We start from the raw sequence: 24,910 nt of genomic DNA, 5'->3' as shown, positions 1-24,910 counted from the left end.
GTAAGCAGATTAGAACTAACCTCCCCCTCATGTTTAGACAAGCCATCGCCAATAACTTCCCCAGAAATTCCAAATATTACTCCACGGTTAACTCACATAAAGTTAGGATAGCTTTCTCCAACACTAAAAACCTCGCCCAGATAATCGCCTCCCATAATAATAGGCTACTTACTAAGACCCTATCACCTTTTTCCGGAGGCACAGCCTCTTCCGCTCCCGGTTTAATGCTCAGTAGAATAATTATAGTAGTAATAATGATATGAGAGCCAGTACAGTGACACATAATCTCAGCTCCAGCCAGGGAGTACCCACTAGGGGTATAGTTATAAATAGGGGTGTTGTGGTTGACGGTAATAATGGGAGTAGGGTAGAGAGCCCCATTAGCATCCCCAGCATCATTTCCCACAATAGCAGTACCACGGGCAGTAGCAATGACAGCACTCTGATAGATAGTGGAGAATCAGGGGTTATTCCTATAGTAATAGTGACGTAGTGGAAAATAGAGTAGTAAGCGGCTGCAGGTCTCGGAACGAATATAGTGACAGGAACGCAGTTCTAATTTCAGAAACTAATCCTAGCAGATTAAGATTCACGTCGGCGAACTCCAAGATCAAAAACGCCGTCTACCAATGCAAGGTTTACACGGACTCAGATGCCTTCACTTATGTAGGGGCATCATCCTCAAGATTGTCTTTGCGTGTCTCCAACCATTACGCAACTTTTCGGGACGTGAACAAGCGCCAGACCACGGGACTCAGTAAGCTAATATGGCGACTGAAGGATGCGAACTTAAGCTATAGGCTGGAATGGTCAATTTTGTCGGTGGCCCTCCCATTTGATAGGGGCAGAAGACAGTGCAACCTTTGTGTCTCCGAACTCTTCCATATTTTGTTTGCCAGAGGCCGGATGGTAAACGGGCTCTTACAGTCGGCTTTTCGATGCCCCCATTGGCGGCGTTACACTTATCTGGCCTTTAAATAGCGTTTATAAATAATACCGGCACCCATAGCCCTTGGTAACAAATTCTGAAATAGCCTTTAAGATATCTACGATTAACCACTGCAAGGGGAATTACTCCTGTAAGACAAACGGGGCTGGTTTTCTCACAGCGGGGGGTTTCCTTGACAAGGCAGGCTTAGATGAACACACACCACACATAAAACATAATATATATATATTTTTTTATTTTTTTCTTTCTGCCACCCAACGGTTATCACGGCAGTAGCCACTGACAGCCGAACGATCAAACGCACACACGTACACAAAAAATGTTTTCTACCCTACGCCAACACACACATATATAAGAACAGTATACACACACACACGCGTCTCTAAGTAGATTTTTTCTCGCCCCTTATAAAACATCCAATATTCTTTAAATAGTCAGAACTTATTCTCGGTCACAAAGAACATCTATACACCCTCACCCACATGATTGACCGATGCCTGACCCGTTGAATTCTTCAGCCACCGGTTCTCAACATACACTGATAAACAGTTAGCCATGGGCTCTTAGGAGCACAGTTCGATTTGGTTTTTGCTCCGCCTCTGTTCTGTTTTTGTTTTTCCAACGGATTTCCTTTTTCTTCCTGAAGAGAAAGACACAATATGGTCCCATTATTCAATCGGATTTTGGTAATTTGTGCCTTTCGAAACACGTGTAGAATGAATAAAACGATTCTGTTCAATCTGCGTTCAGCTCCATTTCTTCAATTCACCAATAATGTTTTAATTTCAATTATCCGCACCAACGCACGGTTGCAACAGCCAGATGGTTGTACCTCCACCGTGCTGTTTACTGCTGTGATTTTTGCTACTAAGGTATCGGTTAAACTTTTGATTAATCTACTACAGTTATTCATCTTCTATTCACAATATATTATATAATATATATATATATATATATATATTATATATATATATATAATATATATATATTTAAATGTACTGAAAATCCATAATGGTATAGCAATCTATTTAGTTGCAGTTTTCTATATCATATATGTTTTGAAGGAATCCAAACATCCTTTGATCTATGGAAAATCACTATAAAATAATTATACAATTGTTGCCAGATTAGTGCACAAAAAGAGCAGTCATATTCTCTACTGCAAAAGGAAAAGGATATTGTTAATCTCTTAACCCTTCTTGATACCAACCCACCTGAGAACATCCTGGTTGTATGATTAAACTTCATGTTTTAAAGTGATCTAAATCAAAATTTCAGGTAAGTTTAAGTTCAAAAATAAAAACAACAGCTTAATAATGACAAAGTCAATTTATTAAATTCTTCACACTTTTGAAAACTAATTGAAACAAAGTCAATTTATTTCAAATGAAAAAATTAACAGAACTGTCTTAATAACATCTGTTTTCTCCTTTGTATTAATTCTGCTACTTATTCAAATGGTGTGTTTTATGTGCCACCAGCATGGGAGCCAGTCAGGCAGACCTGGCATCAACCACATTCGGATGGTATTTTTTACGTGCCATGATATATATTTATTTTATTATATATTTGATATATATATGTATATATATATATATATATTAATATCATATAGAAAGGTGAATCAAAGGTTGGAAATGCAATCACTTAACTATTTTAACTATTAGTGTACTCAAAGTATAAAAAAATGTGACTTTGAAAATATAAATTAATAATAAGGGTTTAAAATTTTGGCACAGGGCCAGCAGTTTTTGAGTTGGATAGGGAGTCAATTACATTGACCAGGACTTGACTGGTTTTAATCCCTTTTTATTATTGTAATACAATAATCATAATGGGAGGAGTCAAAAAGCATTTGTGCTTGTGCCAGGTAAAAAGTACTGGTGCACTAGCCACATAAAAAGCACCCAGTATGCTCTATAAAGTGGTTGGCATTAAGAAGGATATACAGCTGTAGGAACTATGCCAAAAAAGACAATGGAGCCTGGTGCATCTCTTGGCCTTGCCAGCTCCAGTCAAACCATCAAACCTGAGCTAACATGGAAAACAGGATGTTAAACAATGATAGTATGAGATGGCTAAAATAACCAATGTCCAGAAAACAAATTTAGAGGAGTAACAAAAAGAAAATACCAAAACAGTATACGTATATAGGCGCAGGAGTGGCTGAGTGGTAAATAGCTTGCTTACCAACCACATGGTTCTGGGTTCAGTCCCACTGCATGGCACCTTGAGCAAGTGTCTTCTACTATAGCCTCGGGCCTACCAAAGCCTTGTGAGTGGATTTGGTAGACGGAAACTGAAAGAAGCCTGTCGTATATATGTATATGTATGTGTGTGTATATGTTTATGGTTGTCCCTCCAACATCGCTTGACAACCAATGCTGGTGTTTTACGTCCCCGTGACTTAGCAGTTCAGCAAAAGAGACACCGATAGAATAAGTACTAGGCTTACAAAGAATAAATCCTGGGGTTGATTTGCTTGATTAAAGGCGGTGCTCCAGCATGGCCGCAGTCAAATGACTGAAACAAGTAAAAGAGTAAAAGAGTATATATGAAGAAAATTGAAGATATAGAATCTTACAAGAGCTGTGGACTCAAACCGTTTGTGGTCATCTTGTAGTTTTTCAGCATCTTCTTTAGACTGACCCATTTCAGTGTGATTTTTCACCATTACTTCACATAACTCTAAAATCCACTGGACTGCCTGTAGTTTAAAAAAATAACTAAAATAAATATTTTATAAACTATTATTATTATAATGATTTGAATATTCTACAATTTAAAAATAATGATTTCACAAAGTATTTTTCAAATAAACTGATAATTTCAAGTTTATTTTAAATATTTTGGTACCAATCAAATATTTTGAGGCTGGAGTTATTTCTGGAATAAGCTTCCTCCATCCACTTTCTGTAAGGAGTTGTAAGTCTAATCTCTATAAACTAGTTAAACAATTAGGATGACATGAAATCAAATGAGTGAGCTGGTAAGCGCTTGGCTGAAGAAATCTAAGTCCATATCACATCATTTGGGCAAAGTACTAAATTCTCTATTTTTATTATGCAACAGAATAGGTAATACACACACACATACATATGGATAGATAGATATACAAGATACACGCACGCACACACACACACATATAAACAGATATAGATATAGATATATATGTATTGGCTGTGAAATAAGAAGTTTACTTCACAACCATATGGTTCCAGGTTCAGTCCCACAGTGTGGTACTTGGGCAAATGCCTTCTACTATAGTCTTTGATTAACCAAAGCTTTGTGAGTGAATTTGATGGATAGAAACTGAAAGAAGTCTGTTGCAAGTATGTGCGTGGGTGTTTGTGCCTCCTTGTTTTGACATTATGTGATGGTTGTAAATGATTGTCACTGTCATATGAGCTATGTCACTCACTTCCAATATTTTGTAGAAGCATACTTAGCCATGGGGAAATATTACCTTACCTGGAAACAGGTGAGAGTTGCTAACAGAAAGGGTATCTGATCATAGAAAATCTGCCTCAATAAACTTCATTCGAGCCATGCAAGCATGGAAAAGCAGATGCTTAAAATGATATTGTTGATAATGATGAAACTGAGACTAATGAACAGAGTATTATGAAATTAATCCAACAAAACTCCTTAGAGTAGAAGTTTATAAAAATTTGGGGTAAAACACAAAGCTGCTTATTGTAGGAAGTTTTAAAAGTTTTGCAAAACAAACAAAAAAAAAACCCCAACAAACTATTCCCTTCTCTCCTTTGAATAAGCTAACAAAATGATCCTAAATAATATTTTTTAAATTATCCTAAAATTTAATAAAATGTAAATTCTCCCACAAAAATAACCAATTGCAATGGTTTTGATTTTCAAAAGAAGTTATGAAAATAGAGATCCTACAATTATTCTGGTAAACAATCTCATTGTTATAATTCTTTGGGTTAGGATAAATTATTAAGTGTATATCAAACCTGATCAGCATCTTTTTCACATGTGAAAAGCTGCAAGATCTGCTGCAGTTTAAGTCGTCGAACATCAGCAAGTTCATCACATCGTAACTTTCTTTCTTGTAAATCTTCAACACTTTTATTGATGTGTTTTATTTGGCCAGCATAATCTGGTGTGATATCTACTCCAATAGAGTTTTTCATTGGCCGAGACATTTCATCTAAGAGACTTTGTCCATCATTTAGAGTTTGAATAGCTAACTGGTCTATAAAAAAAAAGCAAAGGTTAAACAGAATGAGAATATATGTTGTAAACATTAAAATACATCATTTTTGCATTTTTTTTTTATTCCATATTTTTGAGTTAATAGAAAATGCAAGATATTGTCACTGGAACCACTGCTGCTGCCACTACAAACAACAGCATTTTGTGTCTGCTATGCATGCTGACATAGGTTGAACAGGTAGTCATAGTCTAAATCAGTTCTGTTCAGAGTTACTGCCCAATTTTGTCTTGGATTCTTCCACTGAATGTCTCCTACCACTGGCCACTTTACTGAGTGTACCAGGTGCATTTTATTGTAACAATAACACTGGAAAGGTTGTCTTGTTTACGAGACTAAAGAGCCCTCCCAACTCTGGGCTGTCTTCATTTGCTCAAGGCAGCATGACCAAATAGAGATGAATAAAAGCAACAACAATAACAGAAAGATCATGGTAAAAGTGTGACAGGAATAAGGGTATGATGGAAGAAACAGAGTGATTGGTGTGTGAGGGTAATATAGGGGAAATGATGAAAAAGTGGAAGTGTTGGGGAATAATGGAAGAGAGAGAGAGTAATGGCAGCTACACAACCGCTTGTGTGTAAAGGAGATTGAGTAATGGCTGGTAACAGAGACAGGTAATAGTAATAAAGAGTAGAGGATGTCAAAAGTGAATAATCTAGGGGAGAGAGAGTGATGGTAGAGAATATAGGAAACAAACAGATTCAATGTTATCTTTTGCACATAGGCATCTTGATAATGTTAATAGAAAAGGGAAAAACTAAAGTCTCGAAAATCACAATAACTAATTTAATTATGCCATTCATGTACATTTGTAGATAGAGACATGGACAACAAATACAACATATATAATTTTACTGTTTACTTTGGGGAAAAAATGTCTGCCTCAAGCCTACAAACTCATGTATCTGGCCCTTGTCTGGACTTTCAAGTGTGTTCAGGCTGATACTACAAGACTAAACAAGATGACAGTCCATTGCAGGCTTAACCCTCACAAGCACTGGTGGTATCATGATTAACCTTCAGGTGCCCTGGTATCATTTTCAGCTGAGTGTATTGGGTTAACATGAAATGAAGTGTTTTGCTGCACACAACCAGATCCGAAACTCAAATCTACAACCCAATAAATGAGCACTATACACCTTAACTACTAGGCCATGCACCCTTACTACTTTGAGAATGAGGCAATTCAATAGAGCTCATGTTTAATATTCAGTATTTGAAAGCTGATTTTAAACAGCATATACAATTATGATGAAACCATTTTGTAAGTAAAAAGTAAATTGAGAGGAAGTACCTATTTTTTTGCATTTCTCATTCAGATCATCAAGTTCAGTTGCAGCCATTGCAGAATTTTCAGGTTTGGTTTCAGAACATAGAAACTCCAACAATTCATCCAAATGTAATGATAACTGAAGACACATTAGAAAACACAGGAGATAACAATACTGGAAAATATTTTTAGCACTTGCAAATGACCATATAATGAGGAGATCATATTTATCTAAAAATAAATATATTTAACAAGAAACCATTATTGAGTAATTGGTCTGGGCTATACAACAAATTAATTATCAGAGACATAGATTGTCTGACAGGTGTAATTAATATTTGACGCAGCATTTTATAATGATTATTTTACGCCAATAATAAATTCCTTTACTGTTGCATCACTTGCATAGTTTTCCTTCTTAGACTTACTCAACTGTACATGTGCACATTCATTTCTTATTTCTTTGCTTCTTAATGTTATTGTAATGTCTTTATAACTAAACAATGAATTACAGAATAGAGACAAGACTCTCTCATAACATCATTTATAAACTCTATAATGTGAATGTGGCTACTTAATTATAAGTTTTTGTCAACCAAATAATGGAGCAAAAAAGCTCATCATACAGTTGTAGTACCTTCCGACGTTTTAAAAATATTTAAAAATATAATCTCACCTAGCTAAAGCAGTTAATGTTAAGATGGACATCCAGTTGTTTCCATACAAACATGGAAAACAAGTAGTCAAATAGTGATAATGGTAATCATGGTAGCTTAGCAGTTATTCCACAAAATTATTGTAATTTCAATGATATTTAAAGAAATGTTTGTATAATTCCTTTAACATTTTAAGGAAAGTCATTTCATTTAATCAAAAATCCATCAAAACATAACTATATACTACAGCATTTGTAATTCTAGGTGAGAACATGTGATGTCAAAATGAGAATATGTAATTTCAAAATGGGAATAGTGATTGCCAAGCAAGAACATATAACTTCAAAGTGAGCACATATGATTTCAAAGTGAGATTAGTTCATTTGATAGTGTTCAAATTTCATTTGAGCTGACGACAGAATTTCATGCTCACATATATAAGGTGCAGTTTGAAAACCTTCTTCACCATTTAACTGAGAATATACCTGCATACTCGATAATGTATCCATTCACCAGGAGATCAAAGTTTCCATTTGAGACATTCATAATTGCAGTTTGAAATATTTGCTGGTATATTTGTCTATGCTTTATCCCATAGAGGAATGCTTCATATGTATAAAATGACACTAAACAGAAAACTGTCCTATCAGGTATTCACACAGAAGTAGCTGACGAAGCTACAGATGCTTCAAAAGTCACATGCTGAGATTGTATTTATTCTCAGAAAATTGGCATTGGGTGCATTGGAATACTACCAGTAGGTTTTACAATCATATGATGAGCCTTTTGCTTCATTGCTTATAAATTAACCAAGAAACTTCATATTACTAATTTTACAAATGACATTATATTTTCTATTATAATTAATTTGTTTTTCAATTATCTCAAATTATTTTTCATGCTTAGAAGTGGAAATGACTTATTTTGAAATCATTAATCTCAAACTGAATTATAAATATTGTAATACCTTTCAATGTTAGATTTAACTCTTTTTAGATCAGCCTTTTTTGTGTGTGACTATATAACTTCTGGTTATCCTTTTTTGTGTGTGACTATATAACTTCTGGTTATCCTTTGTTGTCTTTTTCAGGCTTATGCTTAAAAAATATATTTCAGTACTAATGACAAATTTAGCTACATATTCTTTTCCCTTGTTCTTAGATTTATAATTCATTTATAACAGCACTAATAGTTGCTATATTTTGTTTTGAGTCATTTGTTCTCACTATAGATGCCTTTCATAACAATGACAAAGATAAACACAAAGTAGAAGCACATGGAGATTAAGCTATTTCACACTTCCATTAAATATCACTCCAAATAGAAAATATCATTTAAGGAGTGTAATTTCATTATCATGCAAAATAAAATTGATTTCTGTAAAATCATAGTCTATTGCACTATTAGATGTTTTGAAGATTTCTACATTCATTTTGAGTTATCAGAAGATTCACTTTATATAATCATTTTTACTACTAAACAGTTCTGAACTGAGAAGCAAATCATTTGTAGCAAATAATTTATCTAATAAATTATTGGTGCTAAATAAACTTACATCTTCAGCAAAACGATGAAAGCGAACTGAGGTTATTAACAGAATCTTGCGTCTTTCTAATCTGCTAGCAAAACTCCGACAAACTGTATCCATATAGTCTCTTTGTGCAAGGATATCATCAGAATAGCTTGGATGATCCTCTTCAACAAGTTTTTCTGCTTTATGCCGCAATTCAGCATAATTTCCGTATGTTTCCTACAAAGCAAGATGCAATATTGAGTTGATTTTCAAGAAAAATACTTTTTTGAACAAAAATAAAAATTGACTAAACTGTGTGAATTTAAATTTGATATGAATGAATATGCTCTTCTGAGGCTCCAGTTATTAAAGCCATGGGTACAAATCCTTCAATGTGTCTTGAGGCTCTTTCTAGGATGAAAAGAACCATGGACCCTAAATTTTCTTCTAACCCAATTTACATTTGAGGTTGATTTCAGTAGCCTTTACCTCTCCACAGGCAACAAGGTTTTATGCCCAGAATTGTTCTGTTCAGAATCAATATTGTGGATTGTGAAGACAGAAAAAAGTTATGTGCTGTATTTGATTTTAACAATGGTTTCCATTTCAAGGCCAGAAAAGTTTCCTTTATAAGGCAAGGAACACATGCTTGCATCTTAAAAGATTAGTAACATAGTAACATGGTCATTTTCAGCATAATTTTCTTTAATATTTCTGCATTTTTCCTTGAAGTACAAACTATGTAATGGTTAACCCCTTCTAATACCAATCCACCTGAAACTGCCCTTAGCCCTATGACACAAACTTCCTGTTTAGAAGTGATTTAAGTTAAAACCTTCAATGAAGCCTTCATGTTAATTTAAGTTCCAAACACCAGCTTAATAGCAACAGAGACATTTTACAAAATTTTCCATTATTTTCAGGATTAATTAAAACAAAGGCAGTATATTTCAACAGAAATATGGTAACATAAGGGTTACATGTGAGAAAGTATTATAACTATTTTCTTACAGCACACTTGATCTGCAATTCTTCATGCGTTTTCCTGAATTTTTCAGCTGTTTCACATGTATCTCCAATATCAATATTGCACGAAAGTAGTTTTTCACCAGGTCCAAGAATCCAGTCAACAACCTGTTAATTGAAGATTTAAAATTACATTTACCATAAAATTATATAATATAATATAATTACTATAACATTATATAAATTACTTAGTACTAATACAAAATTATTTTTAAATACTTTTAAAATTAATGTTTTAATTTTCAATAGATTAATTCACATTGAAAAGAGAATTAAATGAAATTATTTATACAATGGAAAACTATAGTTTAAGTGATGCCATTAAATATTACTTTTCATCACACACACACAACACTACACTAACACATATACAAATACAACAAACCTCTTTGGCTTCCATCGACCAATTTACTCACAAAGCATTTGTCAGTTCAGGGCTATATAACAGAAGATATTTGCCCATGGTACCACACAATGGGACTGAACCTAAAACCTTGTGATTGTGGAACAAACATATATCAATAGGTGTAGGCATGGGTATGTGATAAGAAGTTTAATTCTCAATCACATGGTTCAGGGTTCAGTACTATTGCGTGGTGACTTGGGCAAATATCTTTTATTAATGCCTTGGGCCAACCAAAACCTTGTGAGAGAATTTGGTAGACAAAAACTGAAAGAAGCTTGTTACACACACACACAGTAATCTACTATAAATCGGCACAAACTTTCCAGACAACCTAATATATATATATATATATATATATATATATATATATCAGACAGACTGACAGCACACAGTCGATGTGATGGATGTGGTGGGGACGACATAGGTCAAGTGAGCTTGACCTTGAGGGACAGACAACAGACTGAATGTACACAGGCAAGAAATCTGAGACTCCCACAAATAGGAAAATTCTTGTAAGTAAATACTTAGACCAATACCTTGAAAATACAAATCTGAAATATCAGATTTTAATTCTCTATCAATGCACCAGAAACACTGATTAAATAAAGAAAGTATGTTTATCAAAAAATATCAACCACAACTAAATATCCTATAACACACCAGAAAGCAAAAACTCCCAACTCCAAACTACTGTACAATAAACACCTTACACCTTCTCAAACACCAGCTGCTGACATTACCTCAGACTAAACCAATGAGATTTTTCTCTGGTCAAAATTGGACTCTCAGGAAGAAAGAAAAATCATTGAGCCAACCAAGCCAGTAGCTTCTTAAGGGAACCAACAAACTGGAATGCTAGATGACCATCAGGCAAAAACAGGTTACCAAGCCCTCACCAAGAAGTCAACCAACCAAAATGTAGAACTTTGCCAAAACAAAAAAATCTTGACCAAAATAAAAATATTTTTGATTAATACAAATGACATCGCTAAATTAACAACCAATCAGAATTTGTCCCTTTACAATGGTCAACAAGGAATGAAAATATTCAACAAACAAATGATGTCACCAGAAAGCCAAACAACCAGAACACTGGACTTGCCAAAACTAAAATATCTTGACCAAAACACCCACAAGAAAAACAAAAGACATCATCAAAATTACAACCAATCAAAATTTTATTCTTTACAGTAAAATCTATATATACTAAATGATTTTGACATATATTTTGAACTCTACCAAGTGAACAAGGTGAAGAAACTTGTGCACTATGACTGAAATTGAGGAAAGAACTCTTCATGCACTATGACAGAGATTGTAAAAAACAGTTTTTTCTTTCAATCCATCTTTTTCTCTTTCTCTTTTTTTTTTATATAAAAACTAAAAATGACTGAAATTTTAATCATGTTTAAAGACATTTACTGTCTATCCCTGTGAAACTCATTGAAATTTCATGTGAAAATTTGAACATTTGATTGTTTAAAAAGATTTTTCCATATTTTAATTTGCAACTATAAACTCTCCTAAACCTTTTGTTTATTTTATTTTCACCATTGTAAGCAAAAAATTGTATTTGAATAAATCTGTTACAAAATTTAAAAATGACTACATGCTTTGGAATTCAAGTGCATTTTCAAACCACAAAACAAATTCTCCTATCTTTTTTCTTGCATGGGAATACACTTCTCTCCATCTATACACACAAGTCATTTCATCATGTTGATCCATTAATCCATACACATTTTTTCTTTCTCCATTTTTTAACGTTCTCTCTCCTTTTTTCCTCCCTCTCAATCCTTTCTGTCAAAAAGTGTCGGCCGAAACATCAAAGAGTTTTCCATTCTTCCCTAACATCAAACTAATAAACTTGCTTGTTGTTCTTTCATCTGAGTTTGTCTTTTGTTTTCTGTAAATTTGAACTATATATATATATTACACTGGCACATGAAAAGCAACATTTGAGCATGGTCATTGCCAGTGCAGCCAGTCAGGCTCCTGTGCAGGTAGCATGTAAAAAACACTTTTGAGCATGGTTGTTGCCAGTACCACCTGACTGGCCCTCGTGCTGGTGGCACATAAAAGCACCCACAAACACTCTTGGAGTGATTGGTGTTAGGAAGGGCATCCAGCTGTAGAAACTTTGCCAGATCAGATTGGAGCCTGGTGCAGCCTTCTGGCTCGTCAGTCCTCAGTCAAACTGTCCAATCCGTACCAGCATGGAAAGCGGATGTTAAACAACAATGATGATGATGATGATTACATACCTTACTTATAGAAATTTGTAATTCTGAAATTATTTCTTTCCTTCCAGTTGAGGGAGTTTCATTTTCTTGGATTTGAAGCAACCTTTCCATTTTTCTCTCCAAAAAATGGATAACTCGTTTCACTTGTTTCTGAGTTTCTAAATTGTCTAAAGTAAATACTGTATCTTCTTCACTACTGAAAGACTGTTCACCATTTTTCTGCAACTGATTCAACAGAATTTTTCCTGAAGAAAATGAAAAAGTAAATACGAGGGAAAGAAATTTAATTTTGCTTTAATCCTAAGTTTCCAAACATATTCTCAGACTTGTGTCAATATCTTATAAACAACCCACACCATCTAAATTATAATAAAACATTAAATGAAGCAAACAGTGATTTATAGAAAGAACATTTATTTATATTAAGAAAACATGTAATAATTTATTATTTTGAAAATGGTCAATACTGCTTGTTTTTTAAGATAAATTGTTAGGTTGCAAGCATGGCTGTGTGGTTAAGAAGTTTGCTTTGCAACCATGTGATTTCAGTTTCAGTCTCACTGCATGGCACCTTGGGCAAGTGTCATCTACTCTAGCTCCAGGCTGATCAAACTCTAGAAGCCTGTTGTATATTCAATATATATACATGTATATGGCATATGAAAGCATCCACAACACTCTCGGAGTGGTTGGCATTAGGAAGGGTATCGAGCTGTAGAAACCCTGCCAGATCAGATTGGAGCCTGGTGCAGCCATCTGGTTCGCCAATCCTCATTCAAATCGTCCACCCCATGCTATCATGGAAAGCAGACATTAAACGATGATGATGATGATGATATATATGGCCAATGCCAGATAAAAGGCACTTGTGTAAATAACACATAAAACACATCCATAGAAACAATGAGGCATCCTAGAAACAATGAAGCATGCAACACTATTGTGCAAAATTTCCCTTTAATAACTAGAGGCTTGAAAATGAACAGCATCCTGAAAGCACATAAATTCATCAAATGCAAAAAGCAACACAAATTGCTAAAGAGACTTCTAACAAATGTGAGGCTTTACATAACAACCATGAAACCAACGATTAAAAAATGTGGATGCCCAAACTGTGGATGTTGCCCCAACCTGCTTGAAGGCTTGGATTTCTTTTTCAAACAAGGAGAGAGGTTCACAATTAAAACTAACTTCACCTGTACCTCTGAAAACCTAATTTATGTAATAACCTGCTTGGGTTGTGGACATCACTATATAGGACAGATGAGTATGACATTGAGATGGAGAACCACTCTACATAAAGAGCAGATCTGGTCCCTGTAATACAGACAGATTCCTTTAAGTGAACACATAGAGAGATGTGCAGGTAACATCAAACCAAATTTCACAGTTTTCCCCTTCTACTAGTACAAAGATACAATTTCTTTACAAGAATGTTTAAATAAAGAAAATTTATTCATCGAAAAATACATAACATATCTAAATATGCACACATAACCAACTTTGATCTCTATGATATTTTAATTCACGATTACATATCCATCACTGTACATATTTCTCTCCACTACTCTAGTTTTTGAATTTTTGTGTATATATATATTCCTCACCTCTTACTGAAAGATGAACAATTATCTCCCCTGTCCACAATAATAACGATAACCAATTACCTCCTTATAGATTTTTCTAATTGTTGAATCATTCATTCATAAAATCCACACACAACATGGACAAAAAAAAATTTCTTAAGCAAATATGTATTTAAATAACTTTTCATGTCATGATTAGTGAAAGTGAAACTGGGCGACAAACATAATGTAAGATATATTCAAAATTATATTAAAACTATGTAAAGTGTGTGCATTTTCCTTCTTTAATTTCTTATATATGTGTGTGTGTGGAGAGAGAGAGGGAGAGAGAGAGAGAGAGAGAGAGAGAGGGAGAGAGAGAGAGGGAGAGAGAGAGAGAGAGAGAGGGCAAATGGCCTTATAGTTAGTAAATTGAACTTTTGATCATAAGGATGTGGTTTCAATTCCTGGACCAGGCAGCATATATTTAACTTAACCCTTTTGTTACCGTATTTCTTTTGAGATACTCTGTTTCTTACAAATAATTTTAAATATAACAAAGAATTTAATAAAATAACTTGGTTATCATTAAGCTAGTGTTAGGAACATAAATTGTGACTAAGGCTTGGTGGAAGATTTTAATTCAAAACTTATGAAAACAAGACATTTATACTACAGATCCAGAAGCGGTTTCAGGTAGTTTGATATTGAAAGGGTTAAATAAACTCCTTAGTTCCAGTTGTTGAATGTTCATATAAACTTAAAGGAGCTTAATGATCTATGATTTTACTGATGACCAAACAACTGATTATACAAGAAAGATAGTTTAGATGATGACAGAAGTGCAATGTTGCATAATAGTAGGAGACGGGCAGTGAAGCAGAGCTTTACTGGCTGGAGAGGAATGAACTGAGTATCATTCATACAATATATAAAATGAGTAATAAAGTACAGTACTCACTACATAAAGTGAGTACTAAATAACCAAGAATAAACATGCAAGGTAAAATATTAAGATGCATCAGCTGTTGCAGGAGGAAGATTCAACTATAATGATTTAGAAATATGGAGGGAATAGATGGAATAGGCTTAGCAAAAATACTGTGTGCTGATAGTTGACATAGCCAGTGATGGGAAGATGACGATTAAGAGCTGTAAAAAAGTAGTTGGACACAGTTTGAAAGATGTAACACTTAGAGGAATTTTTTTTTAACATAGGCTCAAAGCCAGAAATTTGCAAGGAGGAGGTAAATTGATTAAATTGATCTTAGATATGCTTGACTGGTATTTTATTTTATCAAACCCCTGGAAGAATGGAAGGCGCAGCTGACCGTGGCAAGATTTGAACTCAGTAAGTAGCTTGCTTAGTAACCACATGGTTCCAGGTTCAGTCCCACTGTGTAGCACCTTGGGCAAGTGTCTTCTATTATAGCCTCGAGCCAACCAAAGCCTTGTGAGTGGATTTGGTAGACGGAAACTGAAAGAAGCCAGTCGTATATATGTATATATCTATGTATGTGTGTGTATATGTTGTGTATCTGTGTTTGTCTCCCCAACATCACTTGACAACTGATGCTGGTGTGTTTAGGTCCCTGTAACTTAGCGGTTCAGCAAAAGAGACCGATAGAATAAGTACTAGGCTTACAAAGAATAAGTCCTGGGGTCAATTTAATTTGACTAAAGGCAGTGCTCCAGCATGTCCGCAGTTAAATGACTGAAACAAGCAAGTAAAAACCAGAACAAAACAAATACTGCAAGGCGTATTTTAAGTGTGAGAGTTGATAATAATAGAATTAGACACAAGCCTGGCTGTGGGTGCAGGTGTGGCTGTGTGGTTGAGAAGTTTGCTTCCTGACCACATGGTTTCAAGTTCAGTCTCACTGTATAGTACCTTGGGCAAGTGTTTCTACTACAGGCTTGGGCTGACTAAGACCTTGTGAGTGGATTTGGTAGATAGAAACTGAAAGAACCCAGTAGTGTGTATGTGTGTGCGTGTGTGTGTAAAAAGCACCATTCAAGCATGGCTGATGCCAGTGCTGCCTGACTGGCTCCCATACCAGTGGCATGTAAAAGCACTCACTACACTCTCAGAGTGGTTCACGTTAGGGAGGACATCCAGCTGTAGAAACCTTGCTAAATCAGATTGGAACCTTGTGCAGCCTCCCGGCTTGCCAGTTCTCAGTTACACCGTCCAACCCGTGCCAGCATGGAAAGCAAATGTTATCCGATGATGATAATGATGATGATGATATATATATGGAGTCTGTGTATGTTTGTGTTTCCTTGTCTTGTGTGATAGTTGCAAATGAGTGTCATATAAGCAATGTCATTCATTTCCAATATTCTGTATGAACATTGTCTGGCCACGGGGAAAGATTACCTTGCTTGGAAGCAGGTAAGGGTTGGCAAAGGGAAGGGCCCCATACAAGCATGAAAAAAGAAGGACATTAAAACAATGATGATTCAAACCAATGAGTATCAGCAGTTCAAGCTGCTTATAAGTTGTTGAATCAATAAATCTAGTTATTCCATAGACCAATATCTTTATCCTGGAAATTTCAAACAAATGTATTTTTGTAATTTTTGGTTTTTATATGGTAATGTATCTTCAATTCATTTAACTTACCATAATTAATAACATTTTTAGGCACAGATATCACAGTACTATTCCATTTATGGCGTCTCTTCAAATCAGCAACTGGACTTATTGAATTATCTTTAGCATAAACCCGGTGGATCTGAGCTTCAGCATGATCTAAGTGATTTGAAGCTGATTTAGAGTCTTTCATGAACTTTTCAAAATCCTATTGAATAAAAAAAAGATACATTAAAATGTAGTATTTTTATCAGAGTTTACTTCATATTTTAAAACAGTGGTTAATTATAAATTGTAGATGTGGAAAGTCTTCTAAAATGAACAGAGTCAATATTTAACATAGGAAAAACATCTATATTAATAACAATACCTTTATGATATATTATAAAATTTTTAGAAAGTTGCCATATTATGGTATCAAAACTTTAACTGCTATTACACACTTGAAGGGTTATGTTTAAATCTTAATGAAAAAAAATTTTGAAAATATTTACTGTATTATACAGCCAAAGAAAATTAAAATTTATAAAAGTAAATTTCAAAAATGCAATGCAAAATGCTCAGCAATGGTCTTTATACTTACCATACGATTCTGAAGCCAATGGCTGTGTTTAAAAGGTAACTGTCCACCAAGATTTTCAGTCAGTTGGTAGGGACTTATAAAATTTGTCAACTGCTTTAATGTGACAAACTGAATCTGTAAATGCATTTCATAAGGAAAAGGAAAAAATATCAAAGGTAAGCAAACAAAAATCAATATTCATCAACAAAATATTCCCACCCATCTATCTTTTCCACATCTATTCCTGGAAGGGTCATAGTGGGAGAGACCAGACAGCTCCTCCATGAGGGTCCTATCAGAAGCAACTGTCATTACACTTCCTGGCTGGATCCCCAAACATGACCAACTGAGAGTATGGATATTATTCGACCATCTCATTCTTGGTCTACCCTTAGACCTCCTGCTATTTGACTTGGCTTGAAGAATTTGTCTTGTGATTCTTTCCAGTAACATTCTGATCAAATGTCCTTAGTACCATTATTGTAGAGAAGTAGCAGCTTGACTTGGAGAGACCCCTGATCTCAGAGCTATAAACCCTGTTAAGTTAAGTTTCTCCAGACATTCTCTAGAGGAACCCCATTTCAGCTGCTTGTATTCACAATCATACATTTTTGGTCATTATCCAATATTCATGACCATAGGCGAGAATAGGTATAAAAACTGAATTGCAGATAGCAAGTTTGGCTGTTTTGTTTTCACCGACATCTCCTCTTCTGAGGATTGACAGCAAAAGTTTGTGCATTATTGCAGCAGCAGCAGTTACAGCATCCAATTGTTGTTTATTTTTTATCAAGTTAGCTTTTTTCGATGCTCCTATATTAATTACGCACTCACAAGGCTTTGTTTGGCCCTAGTCTACGATAGAAGACACTTGCCCAAGGTGCCACCAGTGGGACTGAACCAGGAACCATGTGGTGTGGAAGCAAAAGTCTTATCACAGAGCCATACCTGCAACCATGTATATATTTAAATGTAAAGTAATAGAAATGGAGAGATATGTAGGGATATTTTTATTAGTAAAATATACTAGTAAATCATAGATAAATGTAAAATAATTAAAAATGCCCCATTACAAAGATAAGCTGGTGATCCCTACATAAGAATTTAAAGTTAAAGTACCGCGTCAGAATATTTTATATTCAAATGTCTAGGAGTATCTTCAGGAGATGTTTTCAATATTAAAATTCTTTTTAATCGTGCAAGTAGTGATTTCTGAAAGAAATGTAGAAAATATATGTAATTAAATTGTAATTGTAAAAAACAATTAATGCTGAAAAATAAAACAAATAAGTTAAAATAAATAAAAATACCATTATAAAACTGAGAAACATTTCAAGTTCAAATAATCACGTCTAAACAACTGGTTGATATTGAAATGAAATATGCTTTGCAGCGAGCTATACATTTTTATTTAACTCATATTTTAGAATGAGCTAATGAGGCAACCCCAATGTGATTCGCTCAATATACTAGAAATAACAGCCAAACCGTAAAATCACATCACATTATTTCAGTTATACTATGTCTCAATAAAAGATAATATAATCTAGACTGTAATGCATTTAATCACATGAGGGGTGTTCATTAAAGATTTCCCCTGACTCACTTCCCAAGAACTGGGATAAACAAAACTTGGCATAATTATTAGTCTTTCTCTACATAGCCACCACCAATGGTGACACACTTCAACCACCATTTTATGCAGCTGTGAAGACCTTGTTTGTAGAAGTCAGTAGGTTGTGTCTGAGCCAAGACTTTACTTCAGAAATAAGTTCATCATCATCCGAAAAGTGTTTCCCCTTCAAGAAAGACTTCATGGTTGGAAAGATGGTGCAAGGCCAGGAGAGTAAAGGGGATGAAGAAGGATTTCATAGCTGCAGGAGTATGCTTTCATCTGGGCAACATACATATTGTGAACTGGGGCGTTGTCTTGGAGGAGGCAGACTCCTTTGGTCAGCATGCCACGTCTCTCTGCTTTGATGGCATCCAGCAATTTCTCCAGCAGAGAAACATAATCAATAAACACCATTAATTGTGGTGCTCTTTGCCAGAAAATCCACCATCACTACTCTGTACAGGTCCCAAAAGGCTGTGAGCATCACCTTGCCTGCTGAGGGTTGGACAGGAGCCTTCTTTGGAAGTAGTGAGTTATCATGCTTCCATTGCTTCGACTGGACTTTAGTCTCAGGATCATAATGATGTTTCATCCTGTATGATAAGTATGCCACAAAAGTCCTCCCCTTTTTTCTTGGCACATTGCCAAAAGAACCTGGGAGCAATTGACTTGTTCCTGCTTCTGAAAAGGTGTGAGCGTCCAAGGAATCCATCATGCAAACAACTTCTGCATGTGCAAATGGTCGTGAATGATTTTTTTTCCACGAACCCTACATTCATTTTCACTTCTTGGGCTAGTTGTCGAATAGTTATGCAGCAATCCTCCAAAATGATGGCTTCCACTTTATGGATGGTGTTGTCATCCATCAATAGTGGAATGTGGCCATCCAGGAATGGGAGCAGTTTCCACTGATGTCCAACTACATTTGAACTGGCAATGCCAGTGCTTCACAATGTCATATGATGTTGCATTTTAACCATAAACTTCTTTCATTTCATCAAAAGTTTCTTTTGGTATACGACCTTTCAAGTATAAGAACCTGATCACTAATCTGCATTCAATTACCTCCATTATAGCCCCTTAGTCCACTTTAGTAGCAGAAGTAAAAAAGAAACGAATACTAGTGGAAAGCTGAAATTTACAATGTGACACGTAAAGACATGTATGATTATGCATGTACAAGTTCCGTTTCCTTCAATGATTAGAAGTGGGTCAGGGGAAATCTTTAATGAACACCCATCATAGATCTATTTGATTAGAGATAAGCTGGAACTCAGCAACAATAAGTATTAAATTCTTTCCTTTTGACTAAGTACAACACTTGTTTTATGAGCTCCATTATATTACTGACATTTGCTTTACTGACTTTTCAGAAAAGAAAATGAAAAGTTAAATCATACCAACAAGACATTGACCTCAAAATACTGAAGTTCTAAAACAATTATAGCAAAATATATAAACTGACATTAATTACAGAGTGTATCTTGATTTTAGATTAGGGACACCATATCATTGCATGTCTTATAAAATGATTAAAAGGGTTTGTGACAGGAAGAATTTCTGACTGTAAAACACTGTCCAGCACATTACACAAATTAATGTTGATGATGAAGTGATGATGGTGGTAGTCTAATCAGAAATTTTCACATTTCAGATCCACCAAAATTTCATCCACTAGAAAAATATCAAAATGTTTAATCGAAATAGTTTTTTGTTGTTTAGCCCTAATTCAATTACTTCAGTGACCAACTAGTCCTTTCTCTTCTTTTTAAGGCATGATGTATCTAGCACTAAATTATCCAGTTTGTCCTTCCTTTTCTAAAATGGTAAGATGTCATTTGAAAGAGATTTGACTGTTATTTCTAGCAGGCTAAATGAAATAGTATTTTAGCATTTAATCAGGTGGGACAAGCAGTGCTCATGATATTTTACAGTGCCTCTAAGACTACAGAGGTGTTATCTTCAAGCCCAAAAGCCTAACTTGAATGCTTGCTACAGAGTGGACTCCACTAAAGTTCTCAAAGACAAGGTGGTGATTTTTAAAGCCCAGAAATAGCATTAATCTTCTTACCCTACAGATAGTAGACCAAGTCTACCACCTAAGTAAGTGTCATCAGGATTTTAAAGCAGAATTAAAAGAGCTAGAACAAATACCACAAGGTATTATTATGTCTGACACATTAATGATTCCACCAACCAAGCACTCTAAATTGGTTGTCTTTTATATGGACCAAGGAAGGATAAAACTCAGAATGCAAAAAGTTGGATGAAATACAACATTTTATCTGAAACCCTAATAACTTTGTCAATTTTCTTTGTTTTACAATAAAGGTGTGAAGTGCCTTACCTTTAAAACCTCCAGAAGATAATACAAATCTGACCACGTTTCTGATCTGTTGTCAATAATCACTGTAAATCCTAGCCACTGAGATTCTTCACTGAAAATAACATTTCACATGGAATTTTAGGAATGATTTAATGGTTTCACATTTTGGCACAAGGTTAGCAATTTGAGGGGAGGGAGAAGTTGATTACATTGACCCCAGTTCTCAATCTCAAAAGGATGAAAGGTGAAATTGACCATGACAGAATCTTAACAGTGAACATAAAGAGCTAGAAAAAATACCCCTAAACATTTTGTCTGGCACATTAATAAGTCTGCCAGCTTGCTTTCATTTTAGAAAAATTTTAATAATTAACTGACAGTTATACATGATAAAAAAATCACAAGTTTTGGTTTTGTAAAAATTATCACATTTAGTTAATTAGCCCCAGCAGATTAGTCAATCTCAGATAATAAACAAAGTCAGCTCCAAGATAATTTTAAAAGAGATGCAAGAGGCATTAAGTATAATGAATAAATCAATGTTTATAACTGTTTTTCAGTTACAGTAGCCACAAGCCATATCATAAGCAATAACACCTCTAGTTTATTTTCTTATGAAATTATAATAAATTAATTTTCAAATTCTCAATATTTCAAACATATTGTGTGTTAGTGTTGCTAACTAGATTATCATGCTCTGTTGGTGATATCCAGCTTTAAGTTCAAGGTGGCTATCTATAGCCCAAGGCTTACAAAAGCCTTGTAAGACAGAACCTGAAAGAAGCCTGTTATATATGTTTATTTGTGTGTATTTGTTTCTTTGTCTTAACATTGCATCATCATCATCATCGTTTAACGTCTGCTTTCCATGCTAGCATGGGTTGGACGATTTGACTGAGGACTGGCGAATCAGATGGCTGCACCAGACTCGCATAGTAGTTAGAAAAATGTGCATTACCATCATGCAAGCAGTGTTTTTCACTTCCAGTGAAAACATGTTCCAAGCAAGATAATATCTCCCCATCGCAGGAGAGACTGGAAATTAATTAAACTCCATGTAAGATGATGACACTTACAGATATCATGTGAAGTTAAGTTAAGGAGATACTAACGCATGCATAAATACCAAACAAAAGTGGGCACCATTAATCGAAAAGATAACTTCATTAACCCTTTCGTTACTGTATTTATTTTGAGACGTTTTGTGTTTCTTTCAATTACTTTAAATATAATAAAGAATTTAGTAAAATGACATAGTTATCATTAAGCTAGTGTTAGGAACATAAATTGTGACTAAGGTTTGGTGGAAGATTTTGATTCAAAACTTATGAAAACAAGACATTTGTACTCAGAGCCAGAGCCGGTTTCAGCCAGGTTGGTAACGAAAGGGTTAACCATTAATCCGTTAACCAGAAAGTTAACTTTAATAACCATTAATCAGTTAATTGTTTCCATTAATCAGTTAATTATTTCCTAATGTAACATAAGTTATTGATAAACTATTAATGTTAATTTTTATTATAGGAAAAAGCAAAAAAATCAGTTTTTGCTCTAAAACCACCCAAAAACACTTTTATAAAGTATCAAAACTATAAAATCCATTAGTTTCAATTGAAGTTAACTTGAGTTAATGGAAGTTGAATATATTGGAGGTTAATTGGTCCAGTAATGATTTCCAAAGTTAACAAAAGTTAAATCGTTAATGAAAAAGTTGACTTCATTAATTAACGATTAATGGATTAATAGTTTGGTGCCCAGGTTTGATGCATGTATGCATGCATGCATGCGTCCGTCCGTATGCACACACACACACACAAACATACACAAACATACATACATACAAATATACAACAGGCTTCTTTCCGTTTCAGTCTATGAAATCCACACACAAAGCTTTTCTTGGCCCAAAGTTATAGTACAAGACATTTGCGCAAAGTGCCATACGGTAGAACTGAACTCTAAACCACATGGCTGGGAAGTGAACTTCTTAACCACACACATGTACACACACACACAAACACACATATATACAATGGGCTTCTGCACAGTGTTTGTCTACCAACTTCCACTTAAAACCGATTGGTCAACACTATATCATGGTAGAAGGCATTTGCCCAAGATGCCATGCATTGGGATCTAACCGAGAATTATTATGAAACAAACTTCTTTACCACACAACCAAGGAATACCATGTTTGCAGAAATTAGTATTTACTGCACAATTCAACCCAATTAATGCAAAATAGAACTAATGCACAAATGTGAAAATAACTAAGATTTTTCATTAATGTTTATTCTCTTTGATTCATCATCATCAACGTTTAATGTCCGCTTTCCATGCAGGCATGGGTTGGATGGTTTCACTGAGGACTGGCAAGTCAGGAGGCTGCATCAGGCTCCAATCTGATCTGGCAAGGTTTCTACAGCTGGATGCCCTTCCGAATGCCAACCACTCTGAGAGTGTAGTGGGTGCTTTTTACGTGCCACCAGCATAGGGGCCAATCAGGCAGTACTGGCATTGACCACATTCAAATGTTGCTTTTTATGTGCCACTGGCACGGGTGCCAGTCAGGTGGTACTGGTATCACAGAAGCCAGTCAGGCGGAACTGGCAACGACCAGTCAGGCAGCACTGGCTAATTATACAAAACATCTTAAGTTTTCTCAAAATTTTCCCTCCAGTGTTAAACACATCTTTGACAAATATGATGAATAATAGTTCTTAATGTAAGTGTTCAAAAGCAACTTGATATGTACAAATGTTAAAATAACCAATATATTCAGCAATGCTTATTCACTATGATCAGTTTCAGGAAATATTTTAAGTTTTCTCAAAATCCTCCCTTCATATATTCTCTTTTACTCTTTTTCTTGTTTCAGTCATTTGACTGTGGCCATGCTGGAGCACCGCATTTAGTCAAGCAAATTGACCCCAGGACTTATTCTTTGTAAGCCTAGTACTTATTCTATCAGTATCTTTTGCCGAACCACTAAGTTACAGGGACATAAACACACCAGCATCGGTTGTCATGCAATGTTGGGGGGACAAACACAGACACACAAACATATACACACACATACATATATGGGCATCCAGCTGTAGAAACTCTGCCAGATCAAGATTGAAGCCTGGTGCAGCCATCTGGTTCACCAGCCCTCAGTCAAATCGACCAACCCATGCTAGCATGGAAAGCAGACGTTAAACGACGATGATATACATATATACGACAGGCTTCTTTTAGTTTCCGTCTACCAAATCCACTCACAAGGCTTTGGTTGGCCTGAGGTTATAGTAGAAACACTTGCCCAAGGTGCCATGCAGTGGGACTGAACCTGGAACCATGTGGTTTGTAAGCAAGCTACTTACCACACAGCCACTCCTACGCCTATCTAAACAAATTTTAAAGAAGAATTGATAATTAATATTTCTTAGTATGTGTTTATGAGAAACTTAATGTAACAGTCTGAAAGATACAGAATGAACAAAAAAAAAAAACAATAAAATGTAAACAAAACCATTACCTTGGAATTTGTGACAAATACTCAATACAATCATGTATGTCCTTTTGGCTGAAATTCACAGGCTCCCTGTGCATTGGGAAAGTCAAAATTGGACCCCCTTCTTTGTCTCTTCCACCTGGTCACATAAAACAATGTCGAAGGTCAAAGTTAAATGCAGTGTGTATGTGTGTATTCAAATTAAAAAATATAGCTTTAATAGGTTTTTTCTTGTGTGTGTGTGTATTTGTGTGCATGTATATAGCTAGGTTGATAAAGAGGCAGATATTTTACTAATTATATACGTTTTTATTTATTTTTGGGGCAATTTACTTAATCATTGCTATTTTATTGTTATTTTAATTTTAATATTTCTATTATATGTAATTTTCTAGATGGTATAATTTAATTGTTCATTTTGAATTGATAAAAGGTGGTTTTTTTCTA

The 24,910-nt window shown here is 34.9% G+C and overlaps 1 protein-coding gene across 1 annotated transcript in view; it reads right to left on the bottom strand.

Moving 5' to 3' along the window:
* Positions 1-24,910, bottom strand: part of LOC118762202 (titin-like) — a 285,670-nt gene that overhangs the window by 247,910 nt on the left and 12,850 nt on the right. Inside the window, exons 4-14 of the mRNA XM_036500741.1 lie at positions 24,488-24,602; positions 20,989-21,079; positions 18,146-18,238; positions 17,048-17,161; positions 16,495-16,672; positions 12,325-12,548; positions 9,640-9,762; positions 8,671-8,865; positions 6,484-6,598; positions 4,927-5,168; positions 3,534-3,656 (exon numbers count right to left, since the gene is read on the bottom strand). Coding sequence (XP_036356634.1) covers positions 3,534-3,656; positions 4,927-5,168; positions 6,484-6,598; positions 8,671-8,865; positions 9,640-9,762; positions 12,325-12,548; positions 16,495-16,672; positions 17,048-17,161; positions 18,146-18,238; positions 20,989-21,079; positions 24,488-24,602 — 1,613 coding nt within the window. The remainder of the gene's footprint in view (positions 1-3,533; positions 3,657-4,926; positions 5,169-6,483; positions 6,599-8,670; positions 8,866-9,639; positions 9,763-12,324; positions 12,549-16,494; positions 16,673-17,047; positions 17,162-18,145; positions 18,239-20,988; positions 21,080-24,487; positions 24,603-24,910) is intronic.

Source organism: Octopus sinensis, linkage group LG2 (assembly GCF_006345805.1).
Source record: "Octopus sinensis linkage group LG2, ASM634580v1, whole genome shotgun sequence".
NCBI lineage: Eukaryota > Metazoa > Mollusca > Cephalopoda > Octopoda > Octopodidae > Octopus > Octopus sinensis.
Note: the sequence above shows the minus strand (reverse complement) of the source record. Positions and strands in the feature narration are given on the sequence as shown.